The sequence below is a fragment of the Vulpes lagopus genome, chromosome 8 (genome assembly GCF_018345385.1).
Source record: "Vulpes lagopus strain Blue_001 chromosome 8, ASM1834538v1, whole genome shotgun sequence".
Lineage (NCBI taxonomy): Eukaryota > Metazoa > Chordata > Mammalia > Carnivora > Canidae > Vulpes > Vulpes lagopus.
This window is the reverse complement of record NC_054831.1, coordinates 79,493,330-79,511,287: the sequence shown is the minus strand read 5'-3', so window position 1 is coordinate 79,511,287 and position 17,958 is coordinate 79,493,330. Positions and strand designations below refer to the sequence as shown.

Below are 17,958 nucleotides of genomic sequence, written 5' to 3'. Positions count from 1 at the left end.
TGTGTTCTGTTTGATTTTGTTATTTTCAACCAGTAGAACATGGATGTGGTTCTGTAATCTCTACTTTTTATTTTGAGGCAAAAGTGATTCCTATAAGCATAACTTATCTGTAACAAATTTTCTTTGGAACTTGAAGGAAAAGCATTTAATTTTGTGTGTTACTGCTTATAGAACGAATTTAGCGTTAGCCCTGGAGACTTGTCAAAGGAGGTAAACATTACAGAATTGTACCTAATATAAATTAGATGTTCAGTAGACATTTATTTGTATGGTAGATACGCTGAAAATAGAACTATTCACTTTATGATTTAATTTTTCTTTTCTCATTTTAGCATTTATGATATTAACAGAGAACAGGACTATGTCACGAATTCTGGGGGTATACTTGGTGAAAATGAATTAAGACCACCCTTCCAGCTACATTGTCTCTTAGAGAAGACCGAGCCAGGGTTCATACCAGAAAAGAGTGGGTATTAAACCAAATGCTATGAGTTATTATTAATGAATCCAAAGTAGAATAGAACAGTACAATTTGAAAATTTCTAATTTAGATCATGTAAAATGAAAGGACTTTTAAAAAATTTTTTTAATTTCTAGTGATTACAAATTTTATTAATCAAAAATCATTAGTCTAAAATTAATAGGTGAAAAAATAAAAATAAAAAATTAATAGGTGATTAAATTTTTGAATTGCATCAGAAAAGGTTCAAGGGAAATTGTCACATTTCTCTATTTGAATTTCTTTGAAATTATGATTCATTTTACTTGATTTTAAATTTAGATATTTTAAATACTAGTAGTAGTACATGCTTATGTAAGAGAAACCTAACTTGTAATAATATATATAAGGTAAAAAGTATAAGTTCACCTTTATCCACTTCCATTTCAATAACCACTGGTTTAGACACTTACCAATTTGGTTTCCCGTTTTTCTAGATTTTTTCTATAAACTTTGAAACACATAATTTTTTTTAACCAAAATGACATTATTTGTTATTTACTCATTAGTATAGTAGACATCTTTATATCTCAGTATATACAGACTTTTTTGTTTGTTTGTTTTGATTTACTTGGTTTTTTATTTTATTTTATTTTATTTTATTTTATTTTATTTATTTATTTTTTTTTTTACTTGGTTTTTTAATGTAGTAGTTGTAAGGTGTTTCCTTATTGATGTTTAGGTTATCCCCAGTGATTTTGCTGTTAAAGATGTTGGTGCATGGGGTAGCCTTGTGCATGCATATCTCCTGTACTCTCATGCTAGATTCCCAGAAATGGCATGGTTATTAGGTATGCATATTTAAGTTTGTATTAGGTCCTGCCAAATTCTGCTGTAAAAAAAGTTGTATTTATCTTAAACTGGCAATCCCTTAAAGGTCTTAAAAATAAAGGTAATACATTTTAGGTATTTAGGTAATATTTTAGGTAATACAAAAAAAGTTGTATTTATCTTAAACTGGCAATCCCTTAAGGTCTTAAAAATAAAGGTAATACATTTTAGGATTAGATAATTAAGGAATGGGCTCTTCAACAACTATCAGATGCCTATTAAGACTAGATCAAATATGGAGGCATCAACGGCAATAATGGAGGTAGGTTGTAGTCCATTTTTAGGACATACTAATAAGGGCCCTTAGTGACAGATACTGTTGGGTTCTGAGTGTTTCTGTCATCGATGAGTGCTGTTGCATAATGCACAAACAGGAGATGTGGTCATGAAAGTCGTGGGGAGATGTAGAAGTGGCTAATTTTTGTTAGAAATATTATGACACATAAGTTGTTGGCATTAGTTGATCTCATATTTGCTTTCAGAACAGATGCTTACAAATTGGAAAACAGATACATGGGTCATAGCATCAGAGATTGGTTTATAATTTTCTGATCCCTCTTATTAGAAGTTAAAAAGAGAAACAGGTGTCCAAAGCAGACATTCCGTATTTCTGATGGATTTTGAGAAAGGAGGAGATTAACACAGGGTACTTTGAACATAATCCATTTTATGTCAAGCTTTACTTAACTTTTAAGACTGAATCCACTAGGGCAGCCCAGGTGGCTCAGCGGTTTAGCGCCACCTTCAGTCCAGTGCGTGATCCTGGAGACCAGGGATCAGTCCCACATCAGGCTCCTGCATGGGGCCTGCTTCTCCCTCTACCTGTGTCTCTGCCTCTCTCTGTCTCTATGAATGAATGAATGAATGAATGAATAAAATAAAATAAAATAAAATAAAATAAAATAAAATAAAATAAAATAAAATAAATAAAATAAAAAGACTGAATCCACGAATAACAAAAAATGTGCCCAAAGTGAGGTACTATTGGAAAGAATATGAACTCCGTTTCTAGTATCATTGTGATTGAACTTGAATTTTCCCGTATATTCTCTACTGGTCACTTAAGCCCTTATGAACATTCTTTCACTTTACAGACAGGTACTTTTTGAGCTTGTTTAAGGGTTTCTCTGTAGAATAATTCCATTTCTTCATTCTCTTAATGTTCTGATAACCTGGAATGTTTAAATGAAGCATGCATTTGTTCAGCAAAAATGCAGCCATTTATTTAGTGCTCGTACTGTTTTGTACACTAGTTTGCTCTTAAACGATAGTACATTGTGTAAGAAGAGATAATGTCAAATAATATCTTGATAAAATGTTCCTCTATCTCCTTAGTTATAGAGCAGGAAACTTGTGCTTTCTTGAGGGTATAACCAAGATCATTTTTTTATGAAATCATGAAAGATTCAAGATTTACTGTGGATTTTTAACAGTTTTGTTTTGGACGTGCTTTTCCTTCTGCTAACTGAAGTGATTATTTGCATAAATGTATTGCTATTTGGATAATGCTGACCTAAAGGGGAAGCATTTTTAAACATATATAGTTTTAGGAATAAAAATATCTTAGCACAAAATCACTTCCTACTGTTTATTTTAAACGATTATCTCTATTCATAGTTTTACTGAGACCAATATTCCTCCTATTACTGAGACCATTGATTAATAAAGTGTTCTCTGACCACATGAATTTGGAAAACACTGTATTGGATGGGTTGTTTTTGTTTGCTTTTCAAGTTGCATTGTTTTTTTACAGTTTTTTTATTGTATATGTTGACCCTCAAAAATGTGGATATATGTAGTATTTGGTACTTCTGAAAGTTAAAACCTGTTTCTTCACTTTAACATCTTGTGATATTTAAGAGTTGATAATCATAGAACGTTCATTTCCAAAGCTCTGACAACTTTTATTTCTTTCATTGTGAGCAACCTGTTTCTCAAATATTGAGCCTCAGAGTTTACTTAGATTTTTTAAATATTATTTTGCCTTTTTTTACAAATATTAAATACAAGGTTTCCCTAATTAGGATTTTTAGAGGAATCTGGATTTGCATTTGGGCTAGCAGTGCAGCTTATTTGTAAGACGGAGTCACAAATGCTTTGGCTTCCCAGTTTGTTTTGAGTAACAACTAAAGAAAGCCATCATTTTAATTGTTTTCCCTGTTGTTTTGCTATTTGAAACTCTTTAGAATATCCATGTTTTTAAAGTATTCATATACTGATACTGAAGGAAAAAGTAAAACAGAAAAAGTAAAACAATTGCTATGGATCAGATGTATGAACTTCAGGATATTCTTAAATATTTCATCCTCTTTCTTGATACTTTAGTCTTTGATTTTTGATAGTAGGAAGTTTTGTTTATTAAAGCATTTTTAAGTTACTTGGATAATTAAAGTATTAGGACAACTTAGTCCAAAATTAACTTTATTGAAATATTTTTATTTCTATGATAGTTTAGTTTTTTACTGTTGTTCGTAAGTTCACTTTAATTAAGATGCTTGTCTTTCCTTTAGCTTTTGAACTTTATTGTAATTGACAGAGTTCTGGTAAAAGCAGGAAGCCATATTAATGTATTTATGTATACTCTATCACCAAAACTTCCAGTGCTCTGTATATTATTCCATTCTCTTATTTATAATCTGTTGCCTCCCTGCCTTGACCTAGTTAAAGAAAATAGAGAAGATACAAATGTAAGGGAGTAACCAAATCAAATCATTAAATGTCATGAGAATTCATTAGGCTCAATTCTTGGTAAAGAAAAATTTGCAATGCAAAAGGCAAAAAACCTCAGTCAAGAGAATTATTGGGTTATCAGTAAATCTGGATTAGCATGTCTCTCGTGGGAGGAGCATATCAGAATTTCTGGGGTAGCACATGAGTAAGGTTTGAAAAAAGCACTTTCTAAAAGTAATAAAGTGTTATTTTTGTGGAATGAAAATAAGTAATGATTTCATAATATAATCCATAAAAAGTCAAGTTCACAGATATCTCTAGATCATGAGGAAACCCCAGAAGTACAACAATTTCTACTGTGTTTGTTGAGTGGGCAATAGTAGGCCCATTAAAAGAATCTAACAGGCTAACATGGAAGATTTGATGAGAAGACAGGAAAGGCAGGGTAAGTTTATCAAAATGTGGCAAAAGTCTAAAAAAAACCTCAGAATGAGAAACATCGGTCTAAGTGATTACTGACCACCACCTTGACGTGACCGCATTTGATCTATTCAACCACTATTTGATCCACTGTGGTTGCAACACACAGCTTTAAACTAGAAGGCCTAAGGGATTTGGGAGGGTTTATTCAACTCTTGTGTTGAAAGTATTTTACCCACAATAACTCCCCTCCGTGTAGATTATGTTCTTCACATGAGAATTCTTTTAAGATCGTTATAGATATGACAGTCAAAACACATTGTAAGTGCCTGAGTTTTACAGAAGGAAACTAGATGAAATATTCGGTGATATTTAGTATGCCGCTTTTAACCCCATCCTTTGGTTATCTTAAACAGTTGCATTATTTTTGTTTGTGTTTTACAGTTTTTGAGACAGTGTCCTTGAGTTCAGACTCTCTCTTCCAGAGGGCAGTTTCAATTCTTCATACTTCTTACTTGGACTCTGCATCTGAGCATGGTTTTCAGTACAGTCAAGTGACTTTGGTGAAAAATGACATTTTCTTAAATGAGGTGAGGTGCTTGGTACACACTGTGTCTGTGTGTTAGTTTTATTTTAGTTTTAAAGAAATAGACCCATCATTTTTGGTATAAAAGCCTACCTAGTTCTTTTCAGCTATGACTTTCAGATGAGATAAATCCTTGGAAGGTAATAAGAATATATTCTAGGGAATAGAAAAATAATACATTTCATTAGTCCTTTAACAGGAGGACTTCAGATGATGCATTTTTAAAAATTAATTTGCAAGGCAAAATAATATGCTTATAGCATCCAATTATTCTTTCTTTTATATAGTACAAAACTTTTTACCAAGAAAAAAAAGCAAGTAATTACACTCAGGAAGAACTTCAAGAGACTTACGGGTTTCTTCTGTTTGAAACGGAAAATCAGGTAAGGGAATTAGGTCATAGAGCATTAATTTTGTGATATTAATGTTTTTTGTGATATTAATATTCTAACTTAAATATTGGTATTTCACTTCTCTAGAATTTTTTAAAATTTTTTTAATTAATTAATTTATGATAGTCACAGAGAGAGAGAGAGAGAGAGGCAGAGACACAGGCAGAGGGAGAAACAGGCTCCATGCATCGGGAGCCCGACGTGGGACTCGATCCCGGGTCTCCAGGATCGCACCCTGGGCCAAAGGCAGGTGCTAAACCGCTGCGCCACCCAGGGATCTCCTCACTTCTCTAGAATTTTTAAAATTACTTTGTTGCTTTTTTGTTGCTGAGTCTAGTGGTAGTGGGAATGAAGGTGACAGCTAGTCCTGAAAGAAATTGGATTCCTACACCTTTTCACAAGCCCTCTTTAGTTTCATCGTAAATACATTTGTCAGCTCATGGTGTGATTTGGATTAATACAGCTTCCTAAGTATCACTAATGCCTTTTAATGGAGTGAATGGCTATTTCTCCATTCTGGATCATTGTTCACATAGATACTTTATTTCTTGTGGAGGTTTTTCAAGTTTCAGTTACTTAGTTTTGAGAATAAGGTGAACACTTTTAACAGTTGAGTTCCTTGAAATTATTTCTTGCGTTTGCTTGAAGATGGAGCTTCTGTATTGTTGCTCGTACCCAAATTGTGGGAGAAGGAAATTACTGTGTGGAGTATGTCCCCACAGATGTATGTGGCTTCCTAGATAACAGTTTTAACAATACCAGAGATTTATAATTCAACTTAAAATAATTTAACATTTTGATTGGGTTTGTGATTTTTTTTTTTTAAAGAACAAGGGTAGATTTGCTTAAAGAATACTTAATATTAGCATATAACAGTGATTATTTAGTAATGGGAGAAGAGTTCATTTACTTAATCATCTACTTAGAAATAAGATACTCTGTAGATTAGTGCTAAAAAAAGCATTAAGGGAAAAGACATTTTCAAATTTAGTGATTCCAGAGCTACAATAGAAGTCTTCAAGAGAGGACTTAATCTGTGAGCTTGTTTAATTTGGTTTTGCTGGTGACATTTTTATTAACAGAAATGATAAAATTTTGTGAACTATTAACTAAACACAATTGCCTTATATATGCTTGCTTTGTGCCATAAATATATATCACATACAGGTTCTGTATTTATTTGAAAGCTTATATAGTGTTATTTCACTGTCTCTTCTAAAACTGTTATGATAAGCAAAGTACTATCTTTTATTTAAAGGCAAAGTTAGTATGTCAGCGTGGACTCTGTGTGGGCAGCAGTGCTATTACCACTCTCGGTGATCCAGCAAAAGGTAAGTCTGTAAGAAAAAAAGAATCTCTTCTTTTACAAGATGAAGTGAGGTTTAGTTAATTCCATAAGATACTTATATTAAAAGCCAGTTTTATTAATGATAAGTAATAATCTTTAGAATCAGAGCTTTAAACATATAAATGAGCTTTGAATCTAAGACTTAAGATTTTCCAATAGGGGTTACATGATCAGAACTTTTTCTGAAAGGTTGGTTGGACTATAGGAGATGCTGAAGGTAGCTTTCAGTACCGAGATTAGTGTGGTCATTCAGGGCTCATGAGGATGTCTTCTAAACTATCATAATGGCAGTGGGAATGGAGAATAGATGGAACTGGCCAGACTTGGCAACTGTGGAATGTGAGGAGTAAGAGAAAGGACATACTCAGATTAAAGCTTGTCAGTTTACACTACAGTGATGTTGTTAATAGAGAAGCACAGAAGGAGAGGAGACTGGTAGGGGAGCTGAGGAATTAAAAGAGAAAGGTAATCTTAAAGTTAATAATGTGGATTAGCACTAAATTTCTTTTAGCTTCAACTTCCTCATCTGAAAACAGTTAATAAAACTATCTTGTAGATCTGCTGTGAGGATAATGTGAGGCTATGTGAAGTGCTTAACCTGGGGCGAGCACCTAGTAAGCTCTCAGTTAATGGACGCTACTACTTTCATGAGTTAAATTTGAGAAATAAAAAAAAATTTTTTTCTTGAGAAATAGTGAGATTTTCCTAGGTATTTCTGGAGGAGACCCTTCTGATGGTAAAAAATAGCTGGGAAAAGGTTTAGAACTGGAAGTGGAGGCTCAAGGTGGTGGGGCTGGTGTTAGTTGAAGCCAAAGATACTGTTTTACTGTTTCGTGGGGCAGTATTGAAGGAAAAGATAAAAGAGAACTGGTCCCTGTGGGACCAGTGGGTGGAGAGAGGAGAGGGAGGAGGAGGAGCAGGAGAGAAGGGGAGTAGAGGGAGGGAGGAAGGGCAAGGGAGGGGAGGAGGGAGCAGCCCAGTGGAGGAAGAACTGGGGAGTAGAGTTTGACAGAGCAGAAGACCTAGGGGATGTATTTGGGTATTTTGCACTATCAGGTGCTAGCAGTGTGGAGATTGGGGGTAGCCAGCTCCCTGCTGACTTTTTCTTTTTCACGGCTCTATCAAAATAAAATTTATATCCCCTGCAATTCACTCATTTCAAGTGTGCAGTTCAGCATTTTTTAACGTATTCATAGTAGTGCTACTGTCAGCGCAGTCCACTCTAGACTATTTTCTTCATCTCCCTGAAAAGAAGTCCTGTGCCTGTTGGCAGTGATGCCCCATCCCCACTACCATCGGCCAAGGTGGCCATGAACCTCCTCTCCACCTCTACAGGTTTACCTCGTCCAGACATTCCAAATAAATTGAATACTACATGTGATGCTTTGTGAGTTCTTTTCTCAGTTCAGTGTCTTCAAGGCTCATCCACGATGTAACTTATGCCAGTATTTCCTCACCCTTTAGGCTGAATAATATCCCATTGTATGGTTTTACCCTGTGTTCTTTATTTGTTCAGTGCTGGAGGGGCATTTGGTTGTTTGCATTGGAAATGCTGCTCTGTCTGTGTTCACGTACAGGTTTTGTGTAGATGTGTGTTTTCCTTTCTCTTAGGTATAGACGCAGCGGTGGATTTGCTGGGTTATGTGGTCACTCTGTGTAACACAAAATGCTTTAAAACTTACATTCTGGGGTCCCTGGGTGGCGCAGCGGTTTGGCGCCTGCCTTTGGCCCAGGGCACGATCCTGGAGACCCGGGATCGAATCCCACGTCGGGCTCCCAGTGCATGGAGCCTGCTTCTCCCTCTGCCTGTGTCTCTGCCTCTCTCTCTCTCTCTCTCTGTGACTAGCATAAATAAATAAAAATTAAAAAAAAAATTAAAAAAAAAAACTTACATTCTGCTCTTCTAACGGCCATAAGGGACAATAAATTCATAACCCCGGTAACATTTTATATAAAACTTTTTTTCCTTCTTATTGCTTTTCATCCCCCTTCTTTTCATTGTAAAACATGCTAACATGGGAAGAGAGGATGGTATGATGTACCCATCCCCTTGGTTTAACAGATCATGTTTTGCATTATTTCCTTCACTTGGTTAAAGAATTTGAAAGGAAATTATAACTAAATACTTTAGGTTACATTTCCAGAATATGAAGCCTCATTCTACATTACTCTAATCTCTGATTATATGGTCAATGTTAAGAGGCTGGCTTTAGCAGGGTGCTGGAGTGGAAACTGTATTATTTCTATCAAATAACACTTTGTTCTTAAACACATACAGGGGTGGGTAATCAAATAGCACTACCGGCCGTGTGTGTACTAGAGTTTCTGGCTCAAATAGAAATGGTTAGTTCTGTGAGTAATAGTAATATTTTATATGAATGTAGTGTCTTGGAGTTTTAAAAGTTTATGGATCTTTTTAAATCTTCCTGAGGACCCTTTAGCTAGATATCCAGGACCCAAGTCCCTCCAGCCCACCTCTGCCCCCACTCAAGTGACCTGCTCTTCAGTCACCTGGTTATTAGGAAGTGAAAGACTTGACTGGAACGAGTTTATGTTCTTTCCAGGATATCACAGTGCTTTCACTGTTGTCTCGTATTTCGAGCGATGTCTCAGTTCAGGATCTCTGTGGGATTCCCCTGCCGCCACCTGGGGACCCTCCTCTCCTGTCTCAGCTCCGACAGTAGCTTTCCGATTGGTCTTGCTTCTAGACTCTCCCCTCTTGAGACTGTCTTAAGTGGCAGTCTGCTGCTGAAAACCCTTGGTGGACCTCTGCTGCAGGGTGTGGGTCTCACCGGAAGAGCAGGTCCTACCAAGATCCTTAGCACTCAGTTCAAGCCTCCCTTTCAGCCTCAGCTTCCCATGCTTTCTCCCCTGCTCTCCACAGTTTAGAGGCCCATTGTCCTACACAGTTTAGAATCTTCTGTGCTTTCTACTTTTGTTCACTTTGTTCTCTGAGAATTTCATCCCCCTCTCTGTTTAAAGAACTCCTTTTCTAAGCAAATATAATTGCTTATTTCCATTTCATTGTGTCTTCAGATACATATGTCTGACAAATAGGTGAGTACCTACTCCATACTGGGCTGCAGTGTGGCTACAGTGGTGAGAGATCAAATGTGAAATTTGACAGACCAGCAAAATAAGCTGCTTCAAGGCAGGACCTTCTTTTATCTTCTCTGGTGTGGCTGCTGCCCAGCACACACCTGCCTTGTAGCAGACCTTAGCACTTATTGAATAAGAGTACTGACTGAATTTTTTTTTTTTTTTTTTGCAAAAAATAACTTGAGAATCAGATTACTATAGATAGGCCTTTTCACCGAATGATTGGGGAAAAAATAAAGTTAAAATTTACCAAGAATGTGATACTTTTGTCTCTTTGTAGTTATTGTACCCAACTAGAACATTGGTTGTCCATCAGATACATCTTGTCTTAGCTCTAATGTTTCCATACTTTTAGAATATCTCGAATTAGTTTTTAAAACATAAGCAGTTTCAAAACAGCTTAATGTTGACTTTTAGGTCTTTTGTGTTGTCTTGTTAAGAATAGCCCTACATGTGAAATGCATATGAGTAAACAATCCTTTTATAGTGTGAATTAATCTGTATCTTACACTTTTATAGGTGTGTATATTTCCAAGTACTCAGACTATCTTCATGCAAGACCATGGTATCACGGGAAGTCTGGTTATGTTGTAATTTTTAACCTAATTAAGGTAAAGCCCGTACGTGCTTCTGTGTAATTTTTCTTTTAAAAACTAGAGGTTATTAGGCTGTGATGTTCTTGGCAGATCATTTGCTAAACATCATAGTCACCGAAGACAGCTATCCAAATTCAGAAAAGATAATTGCATTATTCTTGCTTTCCTCTAAAGACGAAGCTTTTTTGTTCGTTACATGATCTATGCATATGTTTTTTAAAAACAGCTCTCAAAATAATACCTAAGGTAATCAGTAAAAAGTCTTCCTCTCACCCTGGCCCACAGTGCCACTTTTTAAACATTAATTAACAGAATACAAGAAGCAGCCTATGAAAACAATGTGATTACAGTCACAAGAGAGGAATTTAGAAAGCAAGTTTCATTTTCTGGTTCAAATTATTGAAATAAGAGAGCCTTAATTCCTTTATCCCTTAAACATCCAGGCCTGTTCACAGCTTTATGTGGCATCTGTAATGGCTGATCTCAGAAATGCTTAAGCACTCTCAAATAGATCAATATAAGTGAATTGAACAATTAGAATTTTTACTCAGGTAGTTCCTAGAAAAACTGTGACTGTGGAGATTGGTGGGCTCTGTGAGGACGTATTCTGTGCTCTCGTTTTGTTGTTTTTGCTTTGCTTTTAGCTTTCTTACTATCTTGAGTTCTCTAATTATGAACCAACACTACTGAGGTGTTTTTTTTTTTGTTTTTTTTTTTTTTTTTACTGAGGTGTTTTTTTAAGAATATGAACTCTTCACATTCTAAAGTTTGTCTCCAAGACCTGGAGGGAACATAGCATCACCCTGGCGTGCAGCCCACACCCACCCTCTGTCGTCCTGCTCCGAGAGAGCTACTGCTGTGGATGTACTGTCTCGGCTCAGATAACCCTCATTCAGTGTTTGGCCCTGGGGTTCTTGGCCCTGTACCCGCCCTGTCTGGTGAACATTGCTATTCAGTTTTCCCCTCTATGCTGTCAGTTCTCCTGACTTTACTGTTCAAAAGCCAGCCATGCCTGACAAAAAGTATTGAGAGGAAGAAGATGCAGGTTGTGATTGCTCACTCAGAAGCACTGTTCATATTATTACTGTCCCTGGTGGTGCTATGAATGAAGAGACAGGACCTTAATATAAAAAAAAAAGTTAGATTCTTCCTGCAAAGATAAAAATAAAAGTTTCCTACAACTTTACCTCATTTTGGTATATATTTTGTGTATTTTTCCACATATGTCCTTATATTAATCACAACAGCTTTTAAAATCAGTATGATATTTCATTGGAATGTAACCTTGATTGTAATCCGTGATGAAGAGAAAACCATAATCAGAAATACTGTGGCCTGTTCAGTAATCAGGCCCAGTTATCAGGATGTGTAACTTTACTGTGTATTTGTTCCTTGCTGATTTACTGGGTCCTGCCATAATAAAAGTAACTTGATCTAAAAATTATAATTGGTAACTTATTACTTCAGTTTGAAAATTTGTCTTGTGAAATTTTAAATTTCATTTGTCACCTTTTATGTTACAATCATTGACTAAGCTAATCTTTTCAAATGGTTAGTTTTTCTTTTAAAGAAATCGTTCTCTTAAATTTGGGGTGATTCATGTACTCTTTTTATGTTATGATAAAAGCTGTGATCATTTACCCCAGAAAGATGCCCAGATTTACCAGATTTTTAAATACAACGTTAAGAGTCTCATGGATAATTAAAACTATTGTTGCCCTTAAGGTAATTCTCGAAGAACCATAGTTGTTAACACAATTTGTTTGTAACACATCCACATCCTTACTTATTAGGCTACTTTTAAATGAATCCTAGAGTAGAATTATTGCCATTTGAAGACCTCTGATTAGTCTTAATATTTTCATTCTAGGGAAAAGTCAAGTTTGTGTCTGAGAATTATACCACTAACTATACTAGCCCATCTTCTGGCTATGATTGCCACGTGGCTGCAAATACTAACAAGGTTTCTCACAAGACGAGTCATTTTCGTGCATTTGAACTGAGTCAGGTATAGTCACCTGGGAATAAATCATTCCAAAGATACATTTCTGAATCTAATGTGTTAAATGTCAGGACTGGGTGGAATTGAGATAAACTTGGTGCTGATGGAATTCTGTAGTGCTACCCTGATAATCTTCATTTCTCTTCTTTCAGTATTACCTCTATGAACTTTCAGGCGGCACTGTTACTGAGCGGCCCAGGCAGATCTGTCCTTATGTTATTGTAGCTTTTCAGTACAGGGAACCGAAAAGGATGGCAGCATCTTCTCCTAGAAGCGTGTAAGTAATTACGCACATGCTTTATTTTACTGGATCTGTTTTGTTTGCTCTTATAAATATGCCTTTTCTTTTTCCCTAGATTTGAACTCCGTGAAAATGGTAAGAAATTATTTAATTAGTTCTTTTATGTTTTTTTTAAATAAATGTTTGGCTCATAAGTAATTAGTTTTTTTCTTACTCATTTCTTAAAGCTATCACCTCTTTGTGGCAAGGCAAATTAATTATTCAAGGCTGTCTGCTGTGTGATATAACTCTGTGGTCCTCTCATGGTACTGTTCCAACACAACTGTAAGTATTGAGTTTGTGTCCTTTACTATTAGTCTGGGCTTTTTTCCCCTGTCATTTGAGGTCTTGTTTGTTGGTTCTGGTGTGAAGCAAAGCAGTTGGACTTGGTTTTTGATTATAGTACTTTGGGGCAGATGTATAGAGCACAGGAAACTTAAATTCAGGTCTAAATTCTGAACTTGGCTTTGAAATAGTTTTATAATCTTTGACAAGTCACTTTTGAAATTTTAGTGTCTTAATCCATTCATGAGAATATGACCTTGCAGACTGAATTGATACTAGATGTTTGACTCCCCCAAGAAACAAATTGGATTTGCCTAGATGGCAGATGTAGCAGATCATAGACACTTAGTACTGTTATTGAGTCTTTATTAAATAGAGTTGAAGGAGCTGATTTTGTAATTTTCTCATGATTTTCCTAGACCACTATTAACTAGAGTATCTTTTACATATATTTGCATTACAAAGAATTATTTTCTTTTGGGGCATCTTATGAAATCTTTTATTCGGTCTATTCTTAGTTTGCACCCTAAACTGTTCAAAGATAGACCTATTTTATTGAAATATAAGCTGAAAACAGGTGTGCTATTAGAATTCATTTTCTTTCTATTGACTGACCTGTTTTAAGAGGGAGGAGTGAGTGGTATTGGAACCCAGAGAATAAAGTAAGAATTCTGTAAGTAGGGATCCCTGGGTGGCGCAGCGGTTTAGCACCTGCCTTTGGCCCAGGGCGCGGTCCTGGAGACCCGGGATCGAATCCCACGTCGGGCTCCCGGTGCGTGGAGCCTGCTTCTCCCTCTGCCTGTGTCTCTGCCTCTCTCTCTCTCTCTGACTATCATAAATAAATAAAAATTAAAAAAATTCTGTAAGTAGAGGCACCTGGGTAGCTCAATCTGTTAAGCATCCGACTCTTGGTTTTGGCTCAGGTCATGATCTCAGGGTGGTGAGATCAATCCCTGCATCAGGCTCTGCACTGGGCATGGAGCCTGCTTAAGATTCTCTCCCTCCCTCTTTGCCCTTCCCCCCACTCCCTACTCCCTGTAAATGCGTGTGTGAGGGCGTTTTCTCTCTCTCTCTCTCTCTCTCTGTCTCTCTCAGAAAAAGAATTCTATAAATGAATGGGAGAGACAGGAAAGTTCATTGTCACTGTGGAGTTTAACTAATGAGCGTTGAGAGAAGTGGTTAGATCCATTAAATGGTTAAGTTGGTTAGCATCACCAGCAGTAGGATAAATATCATGTACTTCCTGAAAGCATTCATGGAGAACGACACAGTGGCACTCGTGTGCTATTCCTGCCAATCTAATCAGCAGGAAAACATTATACATACCCAGATTGAGGGGCATTCTGCAAAATACATGGTCTGTAATCTTCAAAAATACCAACGTCATTCAAGATAAAGACCAGAGGACTGTCCAGATTGAAGGTGACTAAAAAGACATGAACTAAATGCAGTGTGTCATCCTGGATTGGATGCTAAAACAGAACAAAATTTGTTTTCTTTTGTTATAAAGCCCCTTAGTGAGACAGTTTAAATTTGAATAAGGTCTGTAGATTAAATAATGGTAGTATATCATTATTGTTTTCTTGATTTTGTTAATTGTTCTGTGGTTGCATAAGGATGGCATGGTAAGCAATCCAGTATTGTCAAAAGTTGTCAACTCTTAGCATAATTTTTAGAAAATTCTCATTCCAATATGCATAGTTCTTTCACCTATGTATATTTTGCTTATCTCAAAAATACATGTGCATTCAGAAAATGTGGAGATATTTGTAGACCGTGGTCTGTGGGTCATATATTTGAAAATCTTATTATTTGATTTGGATTCTGTCAATTTAAGGGCTTTTTGTTATGGTATTTTTGTTTGCATTTACATTAGAAAATTATGAAGTTGTAGTTTACGTGTTTCTTAAATTGCATGGTGGTGTTTTGTCTTTTAGACCACATGAACTAGATTTTAAGTATGTAATGAAAGTGTCATCTTTGAAAAAAAGACTACCAGAAGCTGCGTTTAGAAAACAGAATTACCTGGAGCAAAAAGGTCTGTTTAGATGTAATGATACACTGCATGCCCTGGGTTCTTCCAGTTATTTCCCATTTATTTCTGTCACACGCACACACATACACACTCCATTGTGGTTTCGTCCTAAGTGATTCGCAGAATGGCCTTTGGTAAAAGTTATAGGGTTGCTGTGTGATGTAGTTCCTTGGAGGCTAACTAGAAACTGAAAAGTGGTTTCATCTAAGGTGGCAGAGACCAGCTTTACTATAGGACGCTGAGGGAGTCAAGCAGAGAGATGCTTACAAAGAGTTGGCAACTCATACCTGTACCTTTCAAGGAGAACAGAGGTTTTGTGGTGGTAGTTTTTATTTACTTATGTACTTCTAGCTGAAGAAAAGCAGCAGAAAACACGAGAAGGAAATTTCCTGGTCATTTAGATTAATTCATGGAACACTGATGTTTATATTATTTATATAGTATATATTTATCTTGATAAATCCTGCAGTAGAGTCCATATTTATGAAAGCATTGTTTTCAAATACTTGACACAGTAACTTCTTACTGAGTTTTATAACAAAGACCATTGAATGTTAAATGTTTAAGAGTATTTCTAGTTCTTCTTTCATCTTTTTAACATATAAAATGAATAATTTAGTTATAAAAAAGTGTTACCGCATTTTAAAATAAAAAAGGTTCTGTTTTTCTGATTTTTCTCCACAGTCTGTTGCCAAGATATGTGCTTCGGGTTGTATGAGGTGGAACTATCAAACAAACAAGGGGAAAAAATAAATAAACTAACAGAATACATTAAAAATGAGCAATTGGTAAGAATCATCCATTTAAAATATTATTTTTTCCTTGAATTAAATTGAGATCTGATTATTAGTTGGCTGTATCTAGAGTGAATTATTTGTTGGCTGAAACAATTTTCATAACCTAGTGTTTATTGACATATTCTTGACTTAATGTTTATTGTCTAATATTTTCATCCCCCTTTGTGTCTCAGTTTACTTTCATGTTGCTGGTCAGTTGATACTCCTGATTTAAAGAATAAGAAGACAATTTTTCCCAAATCCTTTGTTGTTGTTTTATGACTGAAGAATTGCGTTAGATTCCTAGTGTTTCTATATTAATCCAAGGACCACTTGTGAGATATTTCTTTAAAAGTCACCTTTGGAAATAATAAATAAATAGATAGATAGATAGATAGATAGATAGATAGATAGACAGACAGACAGACCGACCGACCTTTATTGATCCGTGGACACATGAGGGAAAAACCAAATGCTGGTACTCCCACTGTTTCAGTATTGTAGAAAGGTAGACACTGATGAGACGTGTAACAATCCAGAGACTTCTGTACATTTTGTTAACCATTTTGTTAACTCACTGTGCAGAAGTAGATGTTGACTTTCTGTGAGTGAGTCCTAAACATCCTGAAGGAGATGTTTTGAGTGTAGGATGGCAATCTAACACCTGTGAGCCCATTGGTGGCATGCTGCACTGTCCCCATAGTAGATAGCAAGAAATCAGGAAAGGAAAATAGGGCATGGTGAAGCTGTGACGGTCTTGGGGCAGTCAGTTAAGATACTTGGAGTTACGTGTGATGGAAACCCAAGCTGGCTTAAACAATAAAAGGATTGAACAGGCTTACATTTCAGTTCTAGATGATAAAGCCAGTTCAGGTACTGTCTGCTTAGGACTCTGTTTCACCTTGCCCTCCCTCATACACTAGTTTTGTCCTGTGTGCATCCAGAGAGAGAGCCCCTCCTCACCTTTACTTCACTCTCATTAGACCAGTGTATGTCATCTGCATGTCTCTCATCTAGTAACTGACAGGGAATGAGGTGCTCTGATCCGCGCAGGCCACCCCAAGCCCACCTTCCCAGACTGGGTGCAGGGTCTGTCCTGCTGAGTCCATGGTAGTGCTCAACAGCATGGAGGGAGGTGGCAGGGCTGCAGTGGATGCTGAGCAAATGTCCATTGAGTATCTGCTAGGGGGTGTGGGCCGTGTCGTTTTGTGTAACATAGTCCATTTTATATTTGGAAATTAAAAGGAAGAGAATCCAAAGGTGTTTTCGGAAAATGCATTCGTGAAGTGACTGTAAGTGCAAATGATCTCAAAAGTAGCAGAGACCTGGTGCACAGATCACAGATTACGTCAGGTCCTTCCTCCTTCATGTTCGTGTTTTTTCTTCTTTTATTTTGAAGTTTTTATGTTAATTTAAGTTGGTTAACAGTATAATATTAGTCTCAGGTGTACGATACAGTGAGTCAGCATTTCCATATACACCCCCCCAAACCCACCCCCCGCGAGGGTCCTTACAGCAAGTGCTTCCCTTCATCCCCATCACCTGTTTCTCACCCCCCTTCCGCGTGACCAGCAGTGCATTCTCTAGAGTGAAGAATCTGTTTTTTCATTTTGTCTCTCTTTTTCCCCTTTGTGTGTTTTGTTTTTTAAATTCCACATGTGGGTGAAATCATAGGTATTTATTGTTCTCTGACTGACTTCACTTAGCATAATACTTTGTAGTTCCCATGCTTTTTTTTCTTGCCTCGTCACAGTACTTTTACATAGACATCTCCCCACCGAGACATTCAGTTCCTTAAGGGCAGTTACTGTATCTTAAACATCTGATGTACAGAGGAAAAGCAATAAATGTCCCTTGAATAAAGTGTATGTGGACTTGTACCTACAACACTGACCTTCGAGAACAGTACAGTTCTCTTTTTTTAACAGGTTGTTAAGGACATAGATGGCTGTATTTTTCTGTGTGTAAATCGAAGAGTCTAGTAGATATGTAAAGGATTGTAAGATTTCTCCCCACAAAGGTTAAAATAGGAACTTCAGCCCTTTCATTTCATAATCTGAGAGACCAATAAGATACATATTTGTTTTATTTGCATGTTTCTTATAAGATCAAAATGTTTGGTTTTCAGTAGGTAGACAG

At 36.4% G+C, this 17,958-nt stretch overlaps 1 protein-coding gene across 10 annotated transcripts in view; it reads left to right on the top strand.

The window, feature by feature from the left end:
* The window catches only part of TASOR2 (transcription activation suppressor family member 2), a 77,845-nt gene that overhangs the window by 25,063 nt on the left and 34,824 nt on the right, over positions 1-17,958 (top strand). For 5 of the 10 annotated variants that reach the window (XM_041765605.1, XM_041765613.1, XM_041765609.1 and 2 more), the window contains exons 2-11: positions 4,865-5,010; positions 5,294-5,389; positions 6,657-6,729; positions 10,365-10,456; positions 12,312-12,449; positions 12,596-12,720; positions 12,800-12,819; positions 12,912-13,008; positions 14,946-15,046; positions 15,728-15,831. In XM_041765605.1, coding sequence (XP_041621539.1) covers positions 4,865-5,010; positions 5,294-5,389; positions 6,657-6,729; positions 10,365-10,456; positions 12,312-12,449; positions 12,596-12,720; positions 12,800-12,819; positions 12,912-13,008; positions 14,946-15,046; positions 15,728-15,831 — 992 coding nt within the window. Of the gene's footprint in view, positions 1-332; positions 467-4,864; positions 5,011-5,293; positions 5,390-6,656; positions 6,730-10,364; positions 10,457-11,193; positions 11,380-12,311; positions 12,450-12,595; positions 12,721-12,799; positions 12,820-12,911; positions 13,009-14,945; positions 15,047-15,727; positions 15,832-17,958 lie in introns of those variants that run through there. The other 5 variants (XM_041765610.1, XM_041765607.1, XM_041765615.1 and 2 more) reach the window with 5 other exon arrangements.